At 40.6% G+C, this 25,317-nt stretch overlaps 1 protein-coding gene across 1 annotated transcript in view; it reads left to right on the plus strand.

Moving 5' to 3' along the window:
- Nucleotides 1-25,317, plus strand: part of aplp1 (amyloid beta (A4) precursor-like protein 1) — a 193,602-nt gene that overhangs the window by 114,478 nt on the left and 53,807 nt on the right. The window contains 3 exon segments of the mRNA XM_034173674.1: nucleotides 16,151-16,262; nucleotides 16,265-16,329; nucleotides 22,038-22,167. Coding sequence (XP_034029565.1) covers nucleotides 16,151-16,262; nucleotides 16,265-16,329; nucleotides 22,038-22,167 — 307 coding nt within the window.

A 25,317-nucleotide genomic window follows, 5' to 3' on the forward strand; every position in this document is an offset into this window, starting at 1 on the left:
ACCTTTCTGCAGTATTGACGTGAGGTGGAGTCAGCTTCTTCCCTCTCTGTGTACTGGGTGCAGCCGCATCCACACCTGTGTGTTTGTTCTCTTGCCAGCAGTACCGGATCCGACGAGCGGAGGCAGTGGCCACCTGGGAATTCGGGACTTGGCGGTTCCAGTATTTCCAGGGTTTGGTGGCAGGGGAAATCTGGGTGGTTCCGGCTCGACTTGGACGGACGTCTCCTACCTTTGAGCCTGCCCACACGACACCAGTGGAATTCGGTGTAAACCCAAATTGTCAATTGTTGTATTGGTTGTGCACTTTCACGACAGTAAAACTTGTTATTTACTTTCTCCATTGTCCGTTCATTGCGCCCCCTGTTGTGGGTCCATGTTCCAACACTTTCACAACAGTGACACTGGGTTGATGAGAGAGCATATAGCTCCATGAAGCGGAAAGCTCCATCTATGTCCACATACCTCTGCTCATCGCTCTGGTGAAAACATACACATAGATGTGTATGATATCTATGTGGCAGTAGTGCATGATGGTGTACATGTGAGTACAACATATGGTGATAGGGACCTATGGTTCTCTGAGCAGAACCAAAAGCAACATAAATCTGTGGCATAAATCCCATGAAATCCCAACAACAATGGTTTTCACTATTATCACAACGTGTGTTCCTGTTTTAATTATTCTGACAGAAGTCCAGAGTGCGTGAGTGCAGCACAGCCCATGTGCACATGCACTGCAATGAGGCAGAAACATGAAGGCAGAATGAAGCTGCAGATGTGAGTCTGACCTTTTGTTTGCTGTAGTCGTAATAATCCAAACAGAAGTCGGTCTGACCCACACTTGCATAGGCAGTTTTAGAATTTAGAATCAGTGAATGAGAGCCACACAGATGCAAATATGGCTTTTGTATACAGTGGTCCCTCGTTTATCGCGGGAGTTGCGTTTTAAAAATAGCCCGCAATAGGCAAAATCCGCGAAGTAGTCAGCATTATTTTTCACAATTATTATAGATGTTTTAAGGCTGTAAAACCCCTCACTACACACTTTATGCACTTTTCTCAAACAGGCATTAACATTTTCTCACTTTTCTCTCGTGTGTAAACACTCTCAAAGTTCAAACCTTAGTAGAAAAATAAGACCAACCTGTTTTCAGGCCCAAACATTTGTTTAAGAAATAAAAATCGAATGTTTTCCTAAAAATAATTATGATGGCTTTTAGAATTAACGAATTTAATTTTAACGATCAACCTACGAGGTTGGACACATAAGAAATTATTAATAGTGACTGACCAGTATTTCACAGTTCCTCTGACCACGCGTCTTCGTCCTGACGCCGCTCCGCTGTCGCGTCTTTTCGCACTGAGTCACACCTCACTGCAGGTGTCTTTTTCAGTGAGTGAGTGAGTGAAGAACACAGTTATGGGTAGTTGTTGGTGCTCTTTTTTCTTCTGGGCGAGAAGATTCTTATAAACAGACACGCAGAACACAATGCGCGTACTCTGCCTTTGTGGTGCCGCAACCGGCCTGCTTGATGAGGACGCAGAACACAATACGCTTTAAACAAAAAAAAAAGCATGCAAAATTGGACTAAAAAAATCCGCGAAACTGCGAGGCCGCGAAAGGTGAATCGCGTTATAGCGAGGGACCACTGTACACACACACACACACACATATATATATATATATATATATATATACGAGGTCTGTTAGAAAAGTATCAGACCTTTTAATTTTTTGCAAAAACCTGATGGATTTGAATCGCGTGCTTGCATGAGCCAACCTTGAACCTTCGTGCGCATGCGTGAACTTTTTCACGCCTGTCGATCGCATCATTTCCTGGTAAGCAGCCTTTGTGTGGGACGTGTGTTGTGCGCTCGGCGATTTTCATTTCAAGGAAAAAGACGGAACGACTGGAGCAACACCGCATCAAATTTTGCCAGAAACTGGGCGACAGCCAGGTGGAAACCATTCGGATGATTCAGACGGCTTTCGGTGACGATGCTTTGGGCACCACACAGATTAAGGAGCTGTACAACCGGTTTAAAGACGGCCGCACAATGGTGGAGAGCGCGCCACACCATCAACATGCTGAAATGACCAGATCATTTCCACAGTGAATGCTGTGGTGATGCGGGGCCGTTGTGTGACTGTCCAAGAAATTGTGGAAGAGGTGGACATCAGCACTTTTTCAGTACATTCCACTGTGACAGAAGATTTGGCCATGAAAAGAGTTGCAGCGAAATTCATGCTGCTGCTGACGGCAGCGCAAAAGTGCCTCCGTGTTGACATGCTCACCTCTTCCACAATTTCTCAGATAGTCACACGACTGAAAAGTCACTGAAAGCCATCTGAATCATCCGAATGGTTTCCACCTGGCTGTCGCCCAGTTTCTGGCAAAATTTGATGCGGCGCTGCTCCAGTTGTTCCGTCTTTTTCCTTGCAGTGAAAATCCACAGAGCGCATTACACGTCCTCACACAAAGGCTGCTTACCAGAAAATTATGCAATCGACAGGCGTGAAAAAGTTCACGCATGTGCACGAAGGTTCAAGGTTTGCTCATGCAAGCACACGTGATTCAAATCCATCAGGTTTTTGCAAAAAATAAAAAGGTCTGATACTTTTCTAACAGACTGTATATATATATATATATATATATATATATATATATATATATATATATATATATATATATATATATATATACACTGAATTGAATTGTGAGGTCCCTAGATATTCCCGCCTCTACTTCTTACCCTACCCGTCATTTCTGAAACTTTATTACAAAAACCTTTGTTGTGCATGCACATAAAAAAATTGCAGGATTATGCATGAAATATTGTGCATTACTTTTCATAACATATCATACACGGCACTTCATGAAAATATGTAGTACATCAACACCAGAATGATGCAGAGTTGCCCATTGATGCTCCAAGTTGGCCAAGAGCAGAACTGGTCAACGAGCCAAAAATGTGTAACTAATTCTGCATCTGTATTTAAAGACAGTAAATCTGGTCACCTCTTAATGAAGCTAATGAAACAATGAGTGTTCTTGACACAAACGCAACACCAGAATATTCGCTGGCGTGGACTCAGACTTCTGTCCGCATTTCGTTTCCTTTTTTTTTTTCTTGCTGAAAAAAATGTCTTACATATGCAAACCACTGCAAGGCGTGGACATAATCTCCATATATAAAATATTTTCAAGATATTTAATAAATGCTGTCACATGCATAATACATATACAAGAAAAGAACAGATGCTTTTTCTTGACTGCTTGTTATTGCTGGGAGAATACAATGAAACATCACGAAGATATACAAAGCAACGCAGCCCTACAAACAAATCAGGCCTTGAGTGATCTTTATGTGATGTCGCTGGCATGGATATTTGCAGCGAGAGACTGGTTACTCATCAAACTGGGTCAAAGACACACAAGAGGTTTTCCGCTGCCATGACAAGGAACAGAAGCGTGCCTCTTAAAACACTAGTTTCTGATTCGAGGTTATCAAAAAAGGGAGATCTAATCTGCTCAACATCAGCTTGTAGATTGGCTGTGCAGCGTTGCCGTGCTGGAGGTCAGGGCCTCGTGCGCCTGATGGACTGCTATTGATTGGGGAGGGGGGAGGCGGAGGAATGTGGCGATACAGTTGCAGTCACTAAACATTGATTTTCTGCAAGTGCAGTAGTGGAGAGCAGGCAGAATGAGAGAGCCAGAGCAGGAGGAGCTGCCAGGTTATCTTCTCAAATATCCGGAAGTTATTTTTTCTTTGTGGTGCTGACCTTCTCTGAGTCAAAATGATATATCTATTTAGTCATTAGCTGAGCAGCTTCTGCAGTGTTTTTCCTGGCTTTATAAATCCATAGATACTGTGCTCTGCAAATGTAGTACAGCTTATGCTTTGGAAATATATTTAATTTTATTTCATTCATTTATCTAGCGCCAAATCACAGCAAAGCTGCCTCAAGGCACTTCACACAAGTAAGGTCTAACCTTACCAACCCCGAGAGCAAGCGCACAGGTGACAGTGGTAAGGAAAAACTCCCTCTGATGATTTGAGGAAGAAACCTCAAGCACACCAGACTCAAAGGAGCGACCCTCTGCTTGGACCATGCTACCATGGTCTAAGCATGTATAATTCATTTATACTTATTTTACTTCATAATATACTTCATTTTGATTTAGAACTTCTTTGATTTACAATTTGATTCAGAAGATTTTGTTGTATTGTGAAACTGTAAGATTGCTGTGTATGTAGAGTGTGTTGCAGTACTGCAGGTTATCCTCACAAAAAATTCCAACAAAACATATAAGAAGGAATGTGCAAAAATTCATAAATATCTCACATATCTGTCAGTCTGAAATGCGGCAGTTCATTTTATTATTCTGGTTGTTTTTCTAACCCAGGGCAGATCCAGGATTTTGTAGGGGAGGGATTTATGAATATATCCCTAGGGGGGTCTGGAGCCATGCTCCCCCAGAAAATTTAGAATTTTTAGGTACCATTTCCTGCATTTTGATGCATACTTTACAACAAAATGCAATCACAGAGAAAATATACTTTATTACCTGTTTTTGATTCATTTGAACTTGTACAATTTTGAACGTGATGCTATGATGTTATGACGACAAATAACAGAAAACCTTCGAACTGTCTTTGGCTAAAAAAGTGAACAACCTGTACCTTGCTGAATCATGGTCTGGTACAAATTTATCTCGCTGAATCACTTGTTGCTGAACAGAGTGTTCAGAAACAGCATTCAGGAAGTTTTCTGGTGTGTGTGCGTGCGTGTGTGTGTGTGTGTGCGTGCGTGTGTGTGTGTGCGTGCGTGCGTGTGTGTGTGTGTGTGTGTGTAATTATAATATTGTAATCCCTATTGAGCTGAGTATTCCATTAACTTTAACTAGTAATGACTTCATGACTTTCTTTGCTAATAAAATTTTAACTATTAGAGAAAAAATTACTCATAACCATCCCAAAGACGTATCATTATCTTTGGCTGCTTTCAGTGATGCCGGTATTTGGTTAGACTCTTTCTCTCAGATTGTTCTGTCTGAGTTATTTTCATTAGTTACTTCATCCAAACCATCAACATGTTTATTAGACCCCATTCCTACCAGGCTGCTCAAGGAAGTCCTACCATTATTTAATGCTTCGATCTTAAATATGATCAATCTATCTTTATTAGTTGGCTATGTACCACAGGCTTTTAAGGTGGCAGTAATTAAACCATTACTTAAAAAGCCATCACTTGACCAAGCTATCTTAGCTAATTATAGGCCAATCTCCAACCTTCTTTTTCTCTCAAAAATTCTTGAAAGGGTAGTTGTAAAACAGCTAACTGATCATCTGCAGAGGAATGGTCTATTTGAAGAGTTTCAGTCAGGTTTTAGAATTCATCATAGTACAGAAACAGCATTAGTGAAGGTTACAAATGATCTTCTTATGGCCTCAGACAGTGGACTCATCTCTGTGCTTGTTCTGTTAGACCTCAGTGCTGCTTTGATACTGTTGACCATAAAATTTTATTACAGAGATTAGAGCATGTCATAGGTATTAAAGGCACTGCGCTGCGGTGGTTTGAATCATATTTATCTAATAGATTACAATTTGTTCATGTAAATGGGGAATCTTCTTCACAGACAAAGGTTAATTATGGAGTTCCACAAGGTTCTGTGCTAGGACCAATTTTATTCACTTTATACATGCTTCCCTTAGGCAGTATTATTAGACGGTATTGCTTAAATTTTCATTGTTACGCAGATGATACCCAGCTTTATCTATCCATGAAGCCAGAGGACACACACCAATTAGCTAAACTGCAGGATTGTCTTACAGACATAAAGACATGGATGACCTCTAATTTCCTGCTTTTAAACTCAGATAAAACTGAAGTTATTGTACTTGGCCCCACAAATCTTAGAAACATGGTGTCTAACCAGATCCTTACTCTGGATGGCATTACCCTGACCTCTAGTAATACTGTGAGAAATCTTGGAGTCATTTTTGATCAGGATATGTCATTCAAAGCGCATATTAAACAAATATGTAGGACTGCTTTTTTGCATTTACGCAATATCTCTAAAACTAGAAAGGTCTTGTCTCAGAGTGATGCTGAAAAACTAATTCATGCATTTATTTCCTCTAGGCTGGACTATTGTAATTCATTATTATCAGGTTGTCCTAAAAGTTCCCTGAAAAGCCTTCAGTTAATTCAAAATGCTGCAGCTAGAGTACTAACGGGGACTAGAAGGAGAGAGCATATCTCACCCATACTGGCCTCTCTTCATTGGCTTCCTGTTAATTCTAGAATAGAATTTAAAATTCTTTTTCTTACTTATAAGGTTTTGAATAATCAGGTCCCATCTTATCTTAGGGACCTCATAGTACCATATCACCCCAATAGAGCGTTTCGCTCTCAGACTGCAGGCTTACTTGTAGTTCCTAGGGTTTGTAAGAGTAGAATGGGAGGCAGAGCCTTCAGCTTTCAGGCTCCTCTCCTGTGGAACCAGCTCCCAATTCAGATCAGGGAGACAGACACCCTCTCTACTTTTAAGATTAGGCTTAAAACTTTCCTTTTTGCTAAAGCTTATAGTTAGGGCTGGATCAGGTGACCCTGAACCATCCCTTAGTTATGCTGCTATAGACTTAGACTGCTGGGGGGTTCCCATGATGCACTGAGTGTTTCTTTCTCTTTTTGCTCTGTATGCACCACTCTGCATTTAATCATTAATGATTGATCTCTGCTCCCCTCCACAGCATGTCTTTTTCCTGGTTCTCTCCCTCAGCCCCAACCAGTCCCAGCAGAGGACTGCCCCTCCCTGGGCCTGGTTCTGCTGGAGGTTTCTTCCTGTTAAGAGGGAGTTTTTCCTTCCCACTGTCGCCAAGTGCTTGCTCACAGGGGGTCGTTTTGACCGTTGGGGTTTTTACATAATTATTGTATGGCCTTGCCTTACAATATAAAGCGCCTTGGGGCAACTGTTTGTTGTAATTTGGCGCTATATAAATAAAATTGATTGATTGATTGATAATATTGCAGCAATGATTTGCTGATGGCTTTTTATGAATTAAGGAGGTAACACACAGAACAACCATGAGAACAGTGATAGAAACTGTGACAAATAATGACAAAAACAGTTTCTGTAACAAATTGTGCTTTCAAAAGAGGTTCCCATGATGATACCAGTAATCATAGAAATATGCAGTTTTACATAGGTTAAGGAGTATATTCCGCCTGACCTACATGAATTTACCAGTACATGTAAAATCGAGGAAAACGACAAATCTACACTCACTGGCCACTTTATTAGGTACACCTTGCTAGTACCGGGATGGACACCCTTTTGCCTTCAGAACTGTCTTAATTTTTTATGGTATAGATTCAACAAGTTTTTGGAAACATTCCACAGCGATGTTGGTCCATATTGATATGATGGCATCACACAGAAGTCACCCATTCAACCAGTCTGCCCATTCTCCTCTGACGGCTGACATCAACAAGGCATTTTCATCTACACAACTGCTGTTCATTGGATATCTTCTCTTTTTGGACCATTCTCTGTAAACCCTAGAGATGGTTGTGTGTGAAAATCCCAGGAGATTAACAGTTTTTGAAATACTCAAACCAGCCTGTCTGGCACCAACAACTTTGCCATGTACAAAATCACTTAAATACTCTTTCTTCCCCATTCGGACACTCGGTTTGAACCTCGGCAAGTTGTCTTCACCATGTCTGGATGCCTAAATGCATGGAGTTGCTGTCATGTGATTTGCTGATTGGTTATTTGTATGAACAAGCAATTGAACTGGTGTACCTAATAAAGTGGCCGGTGAGTGTATGTAAAGGTGTAACAGATATAATGAAATGTGTGAGAACATGAATGATTGTAAGGCGTTGCACCAGTGCCACTTCGCCCCCAAACTGCAGATGCAACCCCACGGCATGCAGGGGACCCACTGATACAGCAAGCACCACATGGCACGGAGTACCCCACCCCTGGGTGAGACGGCAATGTACCACAACAAGACCAGTGCCATGCAATACTAGGATGTGAGAGATGACCACAGGGACAACAGACCAATTCAATTCAGTACAACTGAACTGGCCACCAGGGTGCAAGGGAGAGGTACCCCAAGGCAACGCTGCCCATGGGTCAACATTCTTGTACCGGAGTCAACAAAGAGGTTCCCCTAGCTGTTGGTTCTTAGTATCTAAAATTTGACTGGTTAATCAGTTTTGTCATTTGATTGTTATTTTAAGCCCCAGTCACATGGCACTAACGAAGGACACCAAAACGAAACAAGAAATCTGGACTTACAATGACTTTCAGAGACAGCATTTAACTGTCGTCCAGCTTCATTTCTGTAGCTGGCGCTTCGTCCAAATTTTCAGACTGTTGACAAATGTGAACGAATCCTGACAACAACCTCAATTCATCCGTATTATGTTTTGCTTTCTGTCTTGATGGTTCCTCATTGTTTGTGTAGTTCCCGTACCATCAGCGTTCCATTTGATTGTCGCCAACTTTGCCCAACCTCAGCCATTTCTCTCTCTCCCTCTCTCCAGCCTCCTCACCGTCTCTGGCTGCGACATGCCGTACGCACACACTTTGCCAAGACAACGCAGCTGCAGGTGGCTGTAGACAGCACAGGCTCGCTGCAGAAATGATCACAACACTGCACCTCTCCTTTGATTTTGTGTTTCAAGTGTCAAGGTTTGTTTTTCTTTTGTTAGTTTTGGTTTCATTTCAATCTTTTATGCGCTCTGCACTCGCAGGCTTTTCGGTGATGGAGTAAGTCCAGGCTCATTTGTCCACTTTTTCTCGACAATTTGTGACTTTGGGACTTTTTTCCTTCGTTCAGCAAACGCCGTGTGCCTGTGCCCGGGGCTTTAATTAAAATGCAGCACAGACTTTCCCTGTGAACATGTTTCAAGCCGCAAACGTGTCCAAACACAGAAGACAAACATATAAACTGATATTAAGATTAATGTAGCATTTAGAAAATGGTCACTTTAAAAAAGGCAGATTGCATTAATGTCTGTGATCCTGAAAGTGTCTTAGAAAATTGAAACGAATGGCTGCACGCATAAAAGATGTTTACTTTGGTGGATTACCGGCAGCATCTCACATTATACATCACCGCCAATTGATTTTCATAAACAATTAGAACGAATTGGTAGACTGGTGGCCTTGGAAGAGACAAAAATGCTTTTAGATGTCTAAAAAAAATCATGACATGGTCAGCAGTAATGTAAAATAAGGTGAGTAATTTATAAGAAATCTGCTTAGACATGCAAAAAACAGACTCCGCTTAGCATAATTATAATACATAGACTGTTCAGAGCTTGTTATATATATTGTACATTTACTCAGAGGGTTTTATATATATTTATATTATAGTGTTTGAATTTTAATTAGGACTTCAAACACTTTAACTGCAGTCAGCCAAAGGAGGGCTTCCCTTTGATCACTCATCACTCTTCCATATATTTTCTCTTCCGTTTCTTCCCTTTGGGCATCATCTTTCTAATTGGCCCTTCGTCACTCAATTCGTCTGTCGTCAGTCGGTCTGTCTCTCTGTCTGTCAGCATAGATAAAAGGATATGAGCTATTCATAAGCTTAAGGCTGCGACATGCCTTTTTGAAGAGTTATAGGATTGGACAGTAATATTATGTTCTCCAAACTTTACTGTCACAGGATGCCCTAAGAAACCCACGTCATTTTTACTATGTTTGAGTTGCACAAGAACGTGCTTGTCTTTGTTCAACAATTGCGGGCATTCCCTTTTTGCTTAACACACAGTTAAGACACCTATTGGAACAGTAACAGCTAACGATAAATCTCCTATTCACTGCTTTAATGTTTCCTATAATCCCCGTGGCAGCCACCTGTGCTTCCCAGAATGCATCACAGCATCAGCAGAGTTTCGCCGTTTCAAGCCATGTTAAACAATGGCTGGCAAGGATGTGGAATGGTGCCGATTCAGCGAGTTCACGAGCTATTATATTGATGACACGCGGACCCGGCGCCCACGAGGGGGGCGTTTGGGGGCGACGCCCCTCACGTCATCAATCCACCCCCTTGGATGTGAGAGTTATCAAAAAAAATAAAAATAAAAAGAAAGAAAAAGAAATACTGAAAATATAGCAAAATATTAGTTATTCAATATTATTATCACTGTACCGGGGCGTTTCTGGGCCGGTATCGTAGATTTACTTCGATGGTACCTGGCTATACCCGCCCGCTATGCGTAAACAAATGACGTCATAGCGTGCGCAGCCCAAGAACTGTCCGCAGAGAGGAAAAAAAACTGTCCGCAGAGGAAAAGATGAAAATGCGAGAAGTGTGTTTTGGTCCCAATATGGATATTCCAGATGATTTTCTCATGCATAGTACGACAATGAACAGCAGCTAAGCAGCCAGCTTGATGAGGATGCACTGGCTAAATTGGAGAGCAGCGCGCGCCAGCTAGCCGACACGACAAAAGTTAACGTGAGCCAACTTTTTATGTAGACGTTACGTGTTGTGTATCAGTAAAAGTGATAATAATGCAAATAACATGCTGTTGTCGTGCGGTATGCGTTTCTTAGTCCCTCCGTTCACGGCCAGTCGTTCCACAATGACAGATATTAAAGTTATGTATTGTTGTAAATATTCTACATGGAAGGTTATCTTTGACCCGTTGTGTGACTGTCATGCCCAATTGCGCTGTGTTTGCACTTGTGATGGAGGGCTGTATGTGGGGTTAATCTACTGTCTCGTGTCGTTGTTGGTTTTGGTTTTGTGGTATGCAGGGAGATCACTTGGCCGAGGGGTCTATACGTTCAAATAATAATAAAAAAATACTGTCATCACTCTTTACTCTTACTTAGTCTCTTACAACAGTGTAGCCTAAATACAAGAGCTTTCCAGGAGCGCACCCAATTCATTATGCACGCTCAGAGGCACGTCCCCTCCGATGTGCACTTTTTTTGGGGTGGGGGGCACGACCCCGCCCCTATGATAAACTCATCGCCCCCTTACTATTTTTTTCTGGCGCCGGGCCTGAAGACACGTTGAGAGGGTTATCTAGAGGAGGTTCAATTCAATTTAATTCAATTTCAGTTTAGTCAACTACAGAGCGCCAAATCATGACAGCGTTTGCCTCAAGGCACTTCACAGAAAACAACTCAAAAACAAAACAAAATGGACCAAAAGATCAAAGAGCATAATTAAAAGATTAAAAGCACATTAAAAGAGTTAAAAAAAAAAAAAGCCTAATAACACAATATGCTAATCATATAAAAGAGAAAGCAAGTGCGTCTTCAATCTGGACTTGAAAGTCTCACAGAGTCCGACTGCCTCACTGACGCAGAGAGATCATTCCACAGAACAGGGGCACGATAAGAGAAAACTCTATGTCCCGCAGACTTTTTATTCACCCTAGAGACACAAAGTAATTCTGCGTCCTGTGAACTAGAGGTGGGCGATACCAGGAATTTGGTATTGATTCCAATACCCAAGTAAATACAGGCCCAGTATCCACAATATCGCTGCCAACACCGATACTTTTTTCAGATTTAAGCTCATAGATCCAAGGATCCAAAAGACCTAGGATAGAATTTCGCCAAACATTGTACGTGACAACAATATACTTTATTATCCACAATCAACATTTTGTTTAAACAAAACACTCAACACAACTTAAAACAAAATCTCCTGAGTAGAGGGCTGATAAACCACAATACAAGGGTGCACTGCTCCGTGTGTGTGACACTGAGCAGCGCTGCTCTACAGACAGAGAGTAGACTTTGATGAATCTGCGTGCGCAGCAGTCAGTGCGTGTGGGAGAGAAAAACTTGAGTATCGATCTTTTTACACAAGGATGTTCAGTATCAATACCAGTGTTGGTATCGATACTATTGATATTAGGATTGATCCGCCCACCTCTACTGTGAACGCAAAGCCCAGACCGGTCGTAAGTTTAAGTAGATCAGCTAAATAGGGCGGTGCCAGTCTGTGAACAGTTTTATAGGCCAGTAGCAGATGGTGTCCAAGTATTCCAGAAAGGGCCAAGAGGGTGCAGGTTTTCTTTGCAGCCACTGACTCCAGAAGATGATTGTCACTGATGAACTCGTCCCAGCTGCTCAAGTGATGTTAATCAGTAAAATCTCCTGCTGGAGTCAGTGGCTGCAAAGAAAACATGCACCCTCTTGGCCCTTTCTGGAGTAGTTTGGACACCACTGATCTACTGTGAAGGATGTGAAGATGTTGTCAATGGAGTTGAGAAGTTTATTTATTGTGGAGAAGAGAGTCTTGGGATTGTTGGAACCAGCGTGTGCGTAATATACCATGGGCCGTGTAATCAATATCCCTTTGGATATGATGACCGACATCTGCAGTGGGTGCGAAAATGTTGTCAAATGTCAGCCTATGGTACTCCAAACAACACTTTTTTTTCACAAACGTGAATTTTGTGCGGTAGTGAGAACCGCTGGCCCAAAATGTCAACATGCATTAAATCTACGTTATTTAAAAAAAAAACACAGAAAGCGTGCAGTTGACTTTTTACAAATACTTTCATCAGTATTTGTGGATTTATTATTAAATAAGCAAAAAGTGGTGATCAGTTACTCTATTTCACCATCACTGCCATCCTCATCAGAATCTTCTTCACTGTCATCAATATCTGTGTATGGAACATTGCTTTGCAAACATTTAAATGTCTACATCTCCGCATTTAGTTTTTTTTTTTTACAATTATCAACGCAAGTTCCATTGCACAATCATGCAATTGCATAAAATCACAATTACCATGAAATCAATTGTGCAATTTCTGGGCAGATGCTTAGCCTTTACATGCTTCTAAGTAGTAGATGCATTCTAGTAGAGTTGGAGGTCGTCAGTATAGGTTTGAAGGTTAGACCGGTTTTTCCCAAGAGTCTTTCCAGCTGACGCTTGTAGATTTCATTGAGCTGAGGGATGTACCAGGGGTGAGTGAAGGAAATGATTTAAGTTTTTATGGAGCCAGCTGATGGATTCAGGAGGAGAGGTTGACTTTGGTTTCTTTTGCTTTGATGACAAAGTTCATACAAAATCCTGGAGGTCTGACCACTTTATTTGAGTTTTCAACAATAACGGTGTTAAACAGTCAAAAAGTAATGGTTTTACTTCCCTGATTTGCTACATTTCTATGCAGAAACAGTGTGTGTTTGTCACTGATGACTACACCTGCTCCTAATCCATCACCCATCCAGTATCTACAAAGCATGCAGCAGGTGGAAATGTTCAGTAGCACACGAGGATGTCCTGCGAGATTTCCAGATGCAGTTGCTTCTCTTCCGCTGTTTTGCTGACGCTCTCCACCTGCCAAAATCTTCTGTCATAATGAAATGTACCGAACAAAGGTTCTTGGGTATTGACGTGATGGTCATTGATGACCAAAGTCTGTCAATCACTTGGTCATTTTGGCTTGTGGATGATCTACCAGAACATGATTCGCTCTCCACTGTTGTGCGCCCATTTCTGAAGTGGTTACACCACTCTTTTACGAGGGCTGTCAATAAAGTATAGGTCCTTTTATTTTTTTCAAAAACTATATGGATTTTATTCATATGTTTTTACGTCAGACATGCTTGAACCCTCGTGCGCATGCGTGAGTTTTTCCACACCTGTCGGTGACGTCATTCGCCTGTGAGCACTCCTTGTGGGAGGAGTCGTCCAGCCCCTCGTCGGAATTCCTTTGTCTGAGAAGTTGCTGAGAGACTGGCGCTTTTGTTTTGATCAAAATTTTTTCTAAACCTGTGAGACACATCGAAGTGGACACGGTTCGAAAAATTAAGCTGGTTTTCAGTGAAATTTTAACGGCTGATGAGAGATTTTGAGGTGATACTGTCGCTTTAAGGACCTTCCCACGGGAGCGAGACGTCGCGCAACGCTCTCAGGTGCCGTCGTCAGCCTGTTTCAAGCTGAAACCTCCACATTTCAGGCTCTATTGATCCAGGACGTCGTGAGAGAACAGAGAAGTTTCAGAAGAAGTCGGTTTCAGCATTTATCCGGATATTCCACTGTTAAAGGAGATTTTTTTTTTTAATGAAAGACGTGGTGGACGGGTCCGCGCGTCGGGACGCAGCCGGCGCGGTGCGGCGGCACAGGAAAAACACCTCCGTGTTGATAACCATTTGTAAAATCCAGGCGGCTTTTGATGGCTTTTCAGTGGATGTGAGTATATGAGAAAATTGTTTAACAGCTGGATATGTTCCAACTTGTCCTTAAGGCTTCCAACGGAGGGTTTTTCCTGTGGTGGAGCGTCGCAGCGGCTGCGAGCCGACGCTGCAATCCGCCCGCACGTCTTTCATTAAAAAAAATCTCCTTTAACAGTGGAATATCCGGATAAAATGCTGAAACCGACTTCTTCTGAAACTTCTCTGTTCTCTCACGACGTCCTGGATCAATAGAGCTCGAAACAGGCTGATGACGGCACCTGAGAGCGCTGCATGACGTCTCGCTCCGTGGGAAGTCCTTAAAGCGACAGTATCACCTCAAAATCTCTCATCAGCCGTTAAAATTTTCACTGAAAACCAGCTTAATTTTTCGAACCGTGTCCACTTCGATGTGTCTCACAGGTTTAGAAAAAATTTTGATCAAACAAAGCGCCAGTCTCTCAGCAACTTCTCAGACAAAGGAATTCCGACGAGGGACTGGACGACTCCTCCCACAAGGAGTGCTCACAGGCGAATGACGTCACCGACAGGCGTGGAAAAATTCACGCATGCGCACGAGGGTTCAAGCAAGTCTGACGTAAAAACATATGAATAAAATCCATATAGTTTTTGAAAAAAATAAAAAGGACCTATACTTTATTGACAGACCTCATATGTGCGTCATCCCCAAAAGCCTGCTGAATCTTGCAAAGTGTTTCCGTTTGGGTATCACCAAGCTTTCGGCAAAATTTGATGCAATTCTTTTGCTCAAGTTGTTATGTCATGTTATAACAAATGAGAATCCAACGGTTGCTCAGTACATGTGTTCATGCTAACGCTGATTACTCACAACTAATGTGCTCTATGGGTGAGAAAAAAGTTATGCATGTGCAAGAAGGTTCCTTACACATCCGCACCAAATGACAATTTGTTTCCAAGGGAAACAAATGAAGGTTGGATACTTTTTGAATGCACCTCGTATGCAAAGCAAAGTAGCTGTCTTTTTATTATTATTATTGAGCAACTGCCTCAAAGTTCATCAGATTTGAATCAGTTTCTCCTCAAATGTGTTTTTAATTTGGAGACATAGAAGATGATAGCATTTATATTATCTGTTCACTTGCTGCATGTTACCGGACATAACTGGCTTTCCCAGAGCCTAGGAAAAGACAAGAAAGTCATTTTAATTAAAAGCACTATTTTCGAGGTGCTCTGTTGCCCTCTAGTGGCCGGTTGTTGCTGCACTGTAACATCATTAAGTGTTTTGTGATATTTGATTTTAAAAACGCCAGCCTACTATCCAGTACCTTGGCTTTTCTCCACCTTGTATTTGAATGTGAACTCCTGTTTTATTTCTACAGCTTTGTTCTCTCTGTCTACCACCCCCCCGCACCTTCACTCGTTCCTGTGTGTCTGCTGTGTGTTAATGTAGTGAAGTGACCCTCTGGTCGATGAGCTTGTATTAACACCTGACTCCCAGCCTTAGTTGCCTGTTTTGTTCCTCTGTGTGAAGTCCCACAGGCCCTCGACAAGCAGAGGCAACACATCTCGCAATCAATAAACAGCATCCTAGAAGGCCGCTATAGGAGAATGAGGGGGACACAGGGACCAGTCTTAAATAAGTTGTAAATCTGCTTTTCACCTTCTTCTTCACTCGTTCCTTTGTCTGGGCTCTGTGCTGTCAGCACACGATCAGTTTGTCGGTTTTTGCTGGTTGCTTTTCTTATTTACTGCAGGTTTACTTCATTATAGGATGTCATAAAGTTCTTGTGACTTTTAGGTTCTGCAATAATTCTTCAAAGCTTGTAATGTGCTGTAATTTCACCAGTGCATCCTTCTCAATTCTCTTCTGTTTTGTTACTTTTCTCACTCTTTCTCGAGTGTCAGCTTGCGCCTGAATGCATTTGCATGTTTTTATCGACTCTTCTTCACCAGTCTACTCTCCACCTCCTTTTCTTCTCCAGGCAATATCCATAGTTGAGGTGAACAGAGCCCGCTCCCTGGTGGCAGAGCCACAGATTGCCATGTTCTGCGGTCGTCAACTCCTCCATATGAACCCAGAGCTCGGCCAATGGAACCGGATCCTCAGGGCCGCCAGGACTGCTTCACGGACCGAAGTCAAATCCTCTCCTATTGCCAGAAGGTATGGACCACAGCTACACGCCAGAGTCTGAAGGGAAGTGACGCAATGGCGAGCAGCTCCAATAAATACTCTAAATCTGAATCGTCATTGCATTACTATGCAAAGGTTTTAGGCTTCCAAGAATTTTTAGCAAATTTTTTTTGGTAGTTTTCATGTTTTTTTTGGCGGGGGGGGGGGTTAAACAGTGTGATAAGCTGCTTTTGAGTTTTACTCTTTTTCACAAGCTCTTTTTGTGTCTCAGACACATTATATATTAGTTAAGCATTTTATATTATAATTATCTTTGCATTCTGATATTCAGGTGGTGCAGCCTGACATTTATGTATTGTATCATTTTGAAGCACGGAAGGTAACAGTGTATATCATTGGAAGCTTGTCTGAAATTTTCAGAATACTGCATATGCTTCTGTCAGGGTGCAGCACTGCCATGACAACTGTGTGGCAGCAATTATTGTGCTCTTAACTGTATTAGTAGGACATAGTTTACGTAATACAGAGGTATTTTTGAATATGTATTGTGCAAAACTGCAATAAGCACAAAAAATTCTGCAACTGCAGTCACTAGGAAAAAACAACCCCCCCCCCCCCCCCTTCCCATTGTAAACTTTTTTCCTAACCAGCATGCAAAAAGCAACACTCATAATACAAATGGGCAATTTACTGCTCTTCTGTGTTGCAGAAATAACCCGCATACTGTAAAAATAAAGGCTCTTTGAAGGATGCTGGCTCTTATGGATCTTTTTTTTTTCCAATAAATGCATAGATGCTAATTCCTTTCACAGGTGAATCTAGATTGATATTTACAGGAGAAAAATGAATGTTGATCTTGTGTGAATTGCATACTTTCAATTACATTACAATTAAATGGATTATCCTCTGTATCTTTTTCCACCACTGCATTTGATCTCTCTTTCTCATTTCCTTGTGAGTTGTTGTCACAACTTGTGTAATGTCAACATGTTGATGTGAGGACATACTGGGGGAGCCAAAAGAAATTAATTGGTGAAACTTGCTCCCATGGTGGAGTTCTCACAGATGAGGTGAAGCTAAAAACACTACATGTGGCTCAAATGTCTTCAAGATGATTTGCTTGTTCAAGTTGACAACAACAAAGTCTGTCCTGCCAGTCAACACGGCCTTCACGACTGCCAAAATCTGTTCTTGTCACCTAGCAACAAGGAGACAATCAAAACTACTGCTATTAGTGTTTAATGTACGGTGCATCCGGAAAGTATTCCTAATACTTCATTTTATCCACATTTTGTTATGTTACAACATTATTCCACAAGGGATTAAATTCATTTTTTCCTCAAAATTCTGCACACAATACCCCATAATGACAATGTGAAAAAGTTTTTTTTTAGATTTTTGTAAATTTATTAAAATGAAAAAACAAACAAAGAAATCACATGTACATAAGTATTCACAGCCTTTGTCATAAAGCTCAGAATTGAGCTCAGGTGGATCCTGTTTCCATTGATCATCCTTGAGATGTTTCTACTGTTTAACTGGAGTCCACCTGGGGTAAATTCAGTTGATTGGACGTGATTTGGAAAGACACACACTTGTCTACATATAAGGTCCCACAGTTGACAGTGCATGTCAGAGCACAAACCAAGCATGAAGTCAAAGGAATTGTCTGTAGACATCTGAGACAAGATTGTCTCGAGATGCAAATCTGGGGAAGGATGCAGAAACATTTCTGCTGCTTTGAAGGTCCCATTGAGCTCAGGGGCTTCCATCATCTGTAAATGGAAGAAGTTAGGCTCCACCAGAACTCTTCCAAGAGCTGTCCCCCTGTCTAAACTGAGCGATCAGGGGAGAAAGGCCTTAGTCAGGGAGGTGACCAAGAACCCGATGGTCACTCTGTCAGAGCTCCAGCATTCCTCTGTAGAGAGAGGAGAACCTTCCAGAAGGGCAGCCATCTCTGCAGCAATCCACCAATCAGGCCTGTGTGGTAGAGTGGCCAGACTGAAGTCACTCCTTAGTAAAAGCCACATGGCCTGCCACATGGAGTTTGTCAGAAGGCACCTGAAGGACTCTAAGACCATGAGAGACAAAATTCTCTGGTCTGATGAGACAAAGATTGAACTCTTTGGTGTAAATGCCAGGTGTCATATTCGGAGGAAATCAGGCACCATCCCTACAGTGAAGCATGGTGGTGGCAGCATCATGCTGTGGGGATTTTTTTCAGTGGCAGGAACTGGGAGACTAGTCAGGATAGAGGGAAAGATGTATGCAGGAATGTACAGAGAAATCCTGGATGAAAACCTGCTCTAGAGCACTCCTGACCTCAGACTGGGGTGATGATTCATCTTTCAGCAGGACAGTGTCCCTAAGCACAAAGCTAAGATATCAAAGGAGTGGCTTCAGGACAACTCTGTGAATGTCCTTGAGTGGCCCAGCCAGAGCCCAGACCTGAATCTGATTAAACATCTCTGGAGAGATTTGAAAATGGCTCCTCATCCAACCTGATAGAGCTTGAGAGGTGCTGCAAAGAGGAATGGACAAAACTGCCCAAAGATAGGTGTGCCAAGTTTGTCGTATCATATTCAGGAAGATTTGAGGCTGTAATTGCTGCCAAAGGTGCATCAACAAAGTATTGAGCAAAGGGTGTGAATACTTATGTACGAGTGATTTCTTAGTTTTTTATTTTTAATAAAATTTGCAAAAATTAAAAAACTTTTTTCATGTTGTCATTATGGGATGTTGTGAGTAGAATTCTGAGGGGAAAAAATGAATTTACTAGATTTTGAAATAAGGCTGCAACAACAAAATATGGAAAAAGTGAAGAGATGTGAATGCTTTCTGGATGCACTATACTATCAGCAAGAAGCATAATCAGGATAGATGTGAAGGTCCAGATACTGTGTCATTGAGACAAGGTGAATAGAATAGAATAGAATTCCCGGGTCAAACCCCACCTCTGCCACATTTCTCCATGTAATGTGGAGTTGTGTCAGGAAGGGCATCCAGCATAAAACTAGTGCCAATTCAACATGCAGATCCACCTCAGATTTGCTGTAGCGACCCTGAGTGCAAACAAGGGAGCAGCTGAAGGGACTTACTAGAACAGAAATAATGAATGTTTATAAGTGCACTGGTAAGAATGAGTTGAAAGATGGAACATACCATTCAACTAGATGTTAGCCAAGTTAAATGGAATGTCTGAATTCTGAGATGAATGGTGCATTCCATATTTCAACAAAAAATATTATTTCCACAAAAAAATATTATTGCACAAATAGAAAACACTGATTGTTTGTTTTATATGACACCCAGTTAAATCTGTGTCATTGTATTGATTTTTATTGATTTTTTTACTTTAAAATAGAGAGGTGTTTCTTCTCAGAGCAAGAATCAGAGCAACCAGATGCAGTAGTTCACTCCCCGCTGAGCAGAGCGAAAGCCTGGGTGGAGCTTAGCTGTGTGAGTGGAATCACAAATCTATGTTCTTAAATCCAGTGAAAAATCATGACATTAATGAAATTAATGAATGAGTGCATAGTGCTTGAAAATTCAGTAAGGTATGTCTTCTAAAATATATTCCAGTTTAAGGTAGAACTATACTAGTGTATACTAAGGTATATCTAAATATCTAAAAAAGGAAGAGTAGACTAGAAGAGTAGAATAGAGCAGAGAACCAGGGATGGTTTTAAGACCAGGTTTTCTTTCACCAAAACATTAAAACTAGGCTTGCATCTTAGATGTACCTTCTGGCAAATTGTAGCTGAACTTTCAGGTCTTCTTTTTAATAAAATCCTGCTCTATACCACATCATCATGAAGCTGTATAACCGGAGATACAAAATGTAAAGCATGCACTATGCACCATTTCTCCACTCGCAGCCACAGAAGCCTGTAACTTCTTCTTGGTTGTCTGGGTGTCTTGGTGGCTTTCCTCACTCTTCTCCTTCTTGCACAGTCATTCAGTTTTTGAGGACTGTCTACTCCACACAGATTTACCATAGAGTGCCAAACTGTTTGTATTTCTTCATAATTGATGTAAATAAAGTCCAAGACATATTCAGTGACTTGGAAAATGTTCATGTATCCATCCCCTGACTTGTCCGAAGAAAACTGGCAATTAAACTGATTATTTACAGGTATTATACCAAATGGGCCAATTATTTATCAAACCCATCATCTTAACTTTTATATTTTTTATTAATTTATATCAAGTTGTAGAGATTTACTTTCAGTTTGAGTCTAAGGAGGTTAATTTTAGAAATTTTTATATTGAGAAGTCTGATTTACTTTTTGTATTTGAAATGCCATAAACAAATTAAAATGCATGAAACACCAAGGGGCTAAATACTTTTGCAAGCCACTGTATCTGTGGTCACAATTTCATCCAAATCCGTGCAGTAGTTTTGACGTAATCCTGCTAACAGACAGACAGACAAATAAATAAATGCTGATGATTTTATTCCATCCTTGGCGGAAGTAAACATCAATTTTAGTTAAGTTCCTTCTCACTGGCTGTGTGCCTCAGTGGCTGCTGTACGTACTATATGTGTTTGCTTTCATCGGTCGGTATGAGTGATGTATTCAGGAATAACCAAGATCCATAAGTTGAGTAAATTCATACAGGTGTACAGTTTATTCTTCACATCTATGTGACGATGAAGGTAATTGATTTTTATTGATTGAATGTCGGCTTGTGCCTGAACGCATTTCCGCCCTTGTGTTTGTATCGACTCTATTCACTTAGTTTAATATTCATTCAGTTATCTTCTTTTTTTAGCATGACATTTATTTAATGAGCCACACGGTGGGACATTGAGCTCTCTCATTCTTTAGAGAAAAAATGGTTTGACCTCATCTGCATCAAGACAAAATCAAACACACATTAAATGCGAATGAAACGTTTGCACAGCACTCCACATCAAGATGGTTTTGTAGAATAAGATCAGAACTAAATGACAGAACATGCTGTAATTACAATGAAAGGTGAATAAAACTTTCGTTTGTTTGTTTGTTCTTTCTCTAATTTGGTGTGTCTAATGCGTGTCCTATCAGATCTATATATTGAAGTATATATAGTGTAATGATGGTGCTCTGTTGGAATATTGCAATATTTCACCTATGCCACCATCTTCCTCTTGTTTCCTGGTGTTTTCTGTATGATTTCTTGTGTAATCAGAGCTGCACATATTCTCCACATATTCCACCTCCTTCAGAAAAAAAGGCACCCAAGCACCATCTGCAGGCAGCGTCAGACATAGCTGCTCCAGAAAGCTGCATCCTGAATGGACCCTAATGCAATTAGCTGCCATATAATGCTTCTGTGATTACTTTTTCACAAAACATCTTTTTTTTTTTCTTTGACATTTGTGTAAAAAGCATTTTAACATGTATTCAGGTCCCGAGCCAACTACACTTCTCGTTTATGCTTCAAATTATTGGATGACATTTTAAATGAAAGTAGTCAAATATGAAATTGAAAAAAAAAAAAAATTAAAGACAAGAACGTGACTTCAGCCAAATGAGAATATGTTGCATGACTTCTTTCCTTTACCAGTTGTTTTCCCACTGAGTATTCTCTGCCTTATTTTTCCTGATCCGACTGCCATTATTCTTTCCTTCCTTACAAATCCTTTAACCTCTTTTCTTCATCTTATCCTCTTGTCTACAATTACTGTCTTATGTCCATCTGTTTGTCTGTTTCTGTGTCTTTGTCATATCTGCATGTATCCGTACACCCAGATGTACTCGAATCTTCAGATCACCCACGTAGAGGAGTCCTTTAGACCTGTTACCATCCATTCCTGGTGTAAAAAAGGTTGGGGCCACTGCCAGACACACCCCTTCATAGTGCTGCCCTACCGCTGTCTAGGTAAGAGCAACGCTACGGGGCTACTCATCTATTACCAAGACCATAAATGCATGTTTTGTTTTTGTTTGTTTGTTTTGTTTTGTCATTTTTTTATGGAGTACCCAGTCATGTAAGAAGGGCTGGACAGAAAGAGCTAGCAAAGATGAGCAACTTTTATTATTATTATTATTACTGTTGTTGTTGTTTTGTTGTTATTATTATTATTATTGTTATTATTATTATTGTCATCATCATTATTATTATTATGCATAACAAATATGCTAAAGTTTATTTCTTGTAAAAAAATAAATAATAAATGTTATATTTGTTGGGGAAAGTGTAGTGACATGGACCCACAACAGGGGGCGCAAATGAACGGTCAATAGATGAGCCAAAAGGTAACAATTTAATGTTGTGAATGTGCACAACGACTATACAGACAATCTCAGAATATGATAGCAGTCAATACACAAAGGTGACGTGTGGGCAGGTTCGAGGATAGAAGACGTCTGTCCTGAGAAGAGCCGGAACCACACAATTTCTGCCGCCACCGAACCTGGTGAATACTGGAGCTGCCAAGTCCCGAATTCCCAGGTGATCGTCCCCGACTGTCGGATCTGGTACTGCTGCTGGTTTGGGTGTGAAGCGAAGCCGTCGCTGTTCACACCAAACGCCAATCCAGCAGATAAGGCACACCACAGGAAAACGGCTGCAAAAGAGTTCAGACTATTATTTAGTTTTAAGTCAGCAGAGAAATTACCTTCACAGGTAGATGATATCTCGGCAATGAGGTGGAGATGACGTCCGGATTTTATGGAGTAGTATGATGAAGTGTAGATGGGTGACAGCTGTCATGAGATAATGAGTGACAGCTGTCACCCCCGGCTGTGTCCGTGGCGGCAGCGCCCTCTCGTGCCTGAAGCCCGCACTTCAGGCAGGGCGCCCTCTGCTGGTGGGCCAGCAGTACCTCCTCTTCTGGCGGCCCACACAACAATATTGTTAAATATGATGCCAATTGTATTGTGAACAACATTAAAATATTTAAGCAAAATCTCTTATGTTGCTGTTGTTAAAAAGCTTTTTGCAACTTGTCGTACTTTATCGTTCTCTCCCGCTGCTGCTTCTCTTCTTCTCTTTGTTTGTTGATTTCCTTCTGAAGTTCACTGATTTCGCCTCTTGGTGTCGTCTGTTCTCCATCATCGTTTTAGTCACAACTCTACAAAACTCTTTCTCTCCCTCTTTCTCTTGCTGTCTCTCTCTCTCTGTGTGTGTGTGTGTGTGTGTGTGTGTGTGTGTGTGTGTGTGTGTGTGTGTGTGTGTGTGTGTGTGTGTGTGTGTGTGTGTGTGTGTGTGTGTGTCTAACACTGTTTGAACACATTCTTTGTTGTACTTGTGAGTAAAGAGTTCACTGAATGAATTTACACCACAGCTAAAGTCAGGAAAAGTACTTCCTACTTTACTTCTAATAGAGCTGAAACAACTGGTTGAACAAAGGAAAAATAATCAGCCCTCTTTTATTGAGGACAGATGTATTCATTTTTACTTATTTTGGCGTGAATGAGAGAATTCCACCCCATTTTTTTAATCATTATAAATAAATAATTTGGGTTTTGGAATGCTTTACAAACAGAACAGTGCATTTCAAGATGTTGATCTGTGGTTAAGTTGCCATCTTTTATATTTCTGGCTTTATGTTATAGACAGCATTACTTACATATTAATGAATGAACGTAGGTATGTGTTAGTCGCACCCCTAATTCTGAAATTTAGGTCCAAAAGTAATATTAGGTTATCCTTAATGTCTCTATTTCATCATAAATGGTCTTAAATATATTGTGTAGTGATTAAAAAAAAGAACCTAAAAACCTTGTCACTTTACTGTCTTGTTGGAAATTACCAAAATATGAAACATACCATTGTATAACATTTTATTGTGCCACAGTAAAACAATGACAAGTAATGCGGAACTAAAATATAAAACGGAAAATACCTTATCCACTTCCAACAACAAATATGAGTACAAACAATAAATGCTCACGGTCAAATGATAATGAATGCTGGCAAGAAATAATTAACATTCACCAGCCAACCAACAATACTGTGTTTATCATTTTATCATTCAAACTGAGTATTTTTTTATAAGAAGATTTTCAACATTTAATATTAGTTGTCTTTCTTTTTTATTTAAGTGGATATTTTAATCCATTCTCATCAGTATTCAGTGTTTGATTGTAGCACCAAATGGGCTCCAAAAAACAGGCCACATCCTACTGTGGATATATTTTCAAAACTAAAAATGATATGGTAAGTGTTTTCAAAACAATTTAAAATATTTCAGAAATTTCTCTATTCTTACAAGATCCAAATTATACATCAAAAGTAAAATGGTACACAGTGTATTCAGTAATAGAATCAGAATTGAATTTATTGCCAAGTATGTTCACACATACAAGGACTTTGATCTGGTGTTGTTGGTGCATAAACAATAAGAACAAGAAAAGGGGAAAAACACTTCTGTAAGAAGTAAGAGAGTCAGATAAGCAATACTATATTCACTGTTAAATAAATATAAATGTCATGTAGTGGAGTGAGACTGTGCAAAAACAGGTGATTGAAGTACAGATGTACAGTACCTTTCAGTGCAGGGACCAATCTACTTTGTGGTAGTGGGGGGGGGGGGGTATGGTAAGTGGGGAGTCTCTGGCATTATTTATTAGTTTAGATGTGGCTGGAAAGAAGCTGTTTTTGTGTCTTAAGTTTTGGTCCCATTGGACCTCAGCTGCAAGAGGGGAGGGTGACAAAAAGTTTGAAAAAAGTTTTATTAACTTTATATTATTCTATCAACTTTAAATTTATTAACTTTTTTTTTTTTAGCTTTATATTAACTTTAAATAAAAAAAAATGTCTGTGAATTTTTACATACTGGTATGTTAATTTTGTGACACGATATCTGCTAAATGTCTATGTGCAATTCAGTACTAAAAATAAATCCATACTATTGCAGAGCTGGCCCACGCTTGTTTTGAGTCCCGCTCTACTTCCTGTTGTATGAGCGAACATTTAGCTTTATGCCTGTGCCCTCAGGAAACGTATAGAACGCTGTAACAGTGCTGTATGTATGTATGTATGTATGTATGGTCTGCATGTAATCAAATCAGTATAAAGTCTCTC

The sequence above is a fragment of the Thalassophryne amazonica genome, chromosome 7 (assembly GCF_902500255.1).
Source record: "Thalassophryne amazonica chromosome 7, fThaAma1.1, whole genome shotgun sequence".
Lineage (NCBI taxonomy): Eukaryota > Metazoa > Chordata > Actinopteri > Batrachoidiformes > Batrachoididae > Thalassophryne > Thalassophryne amazonica.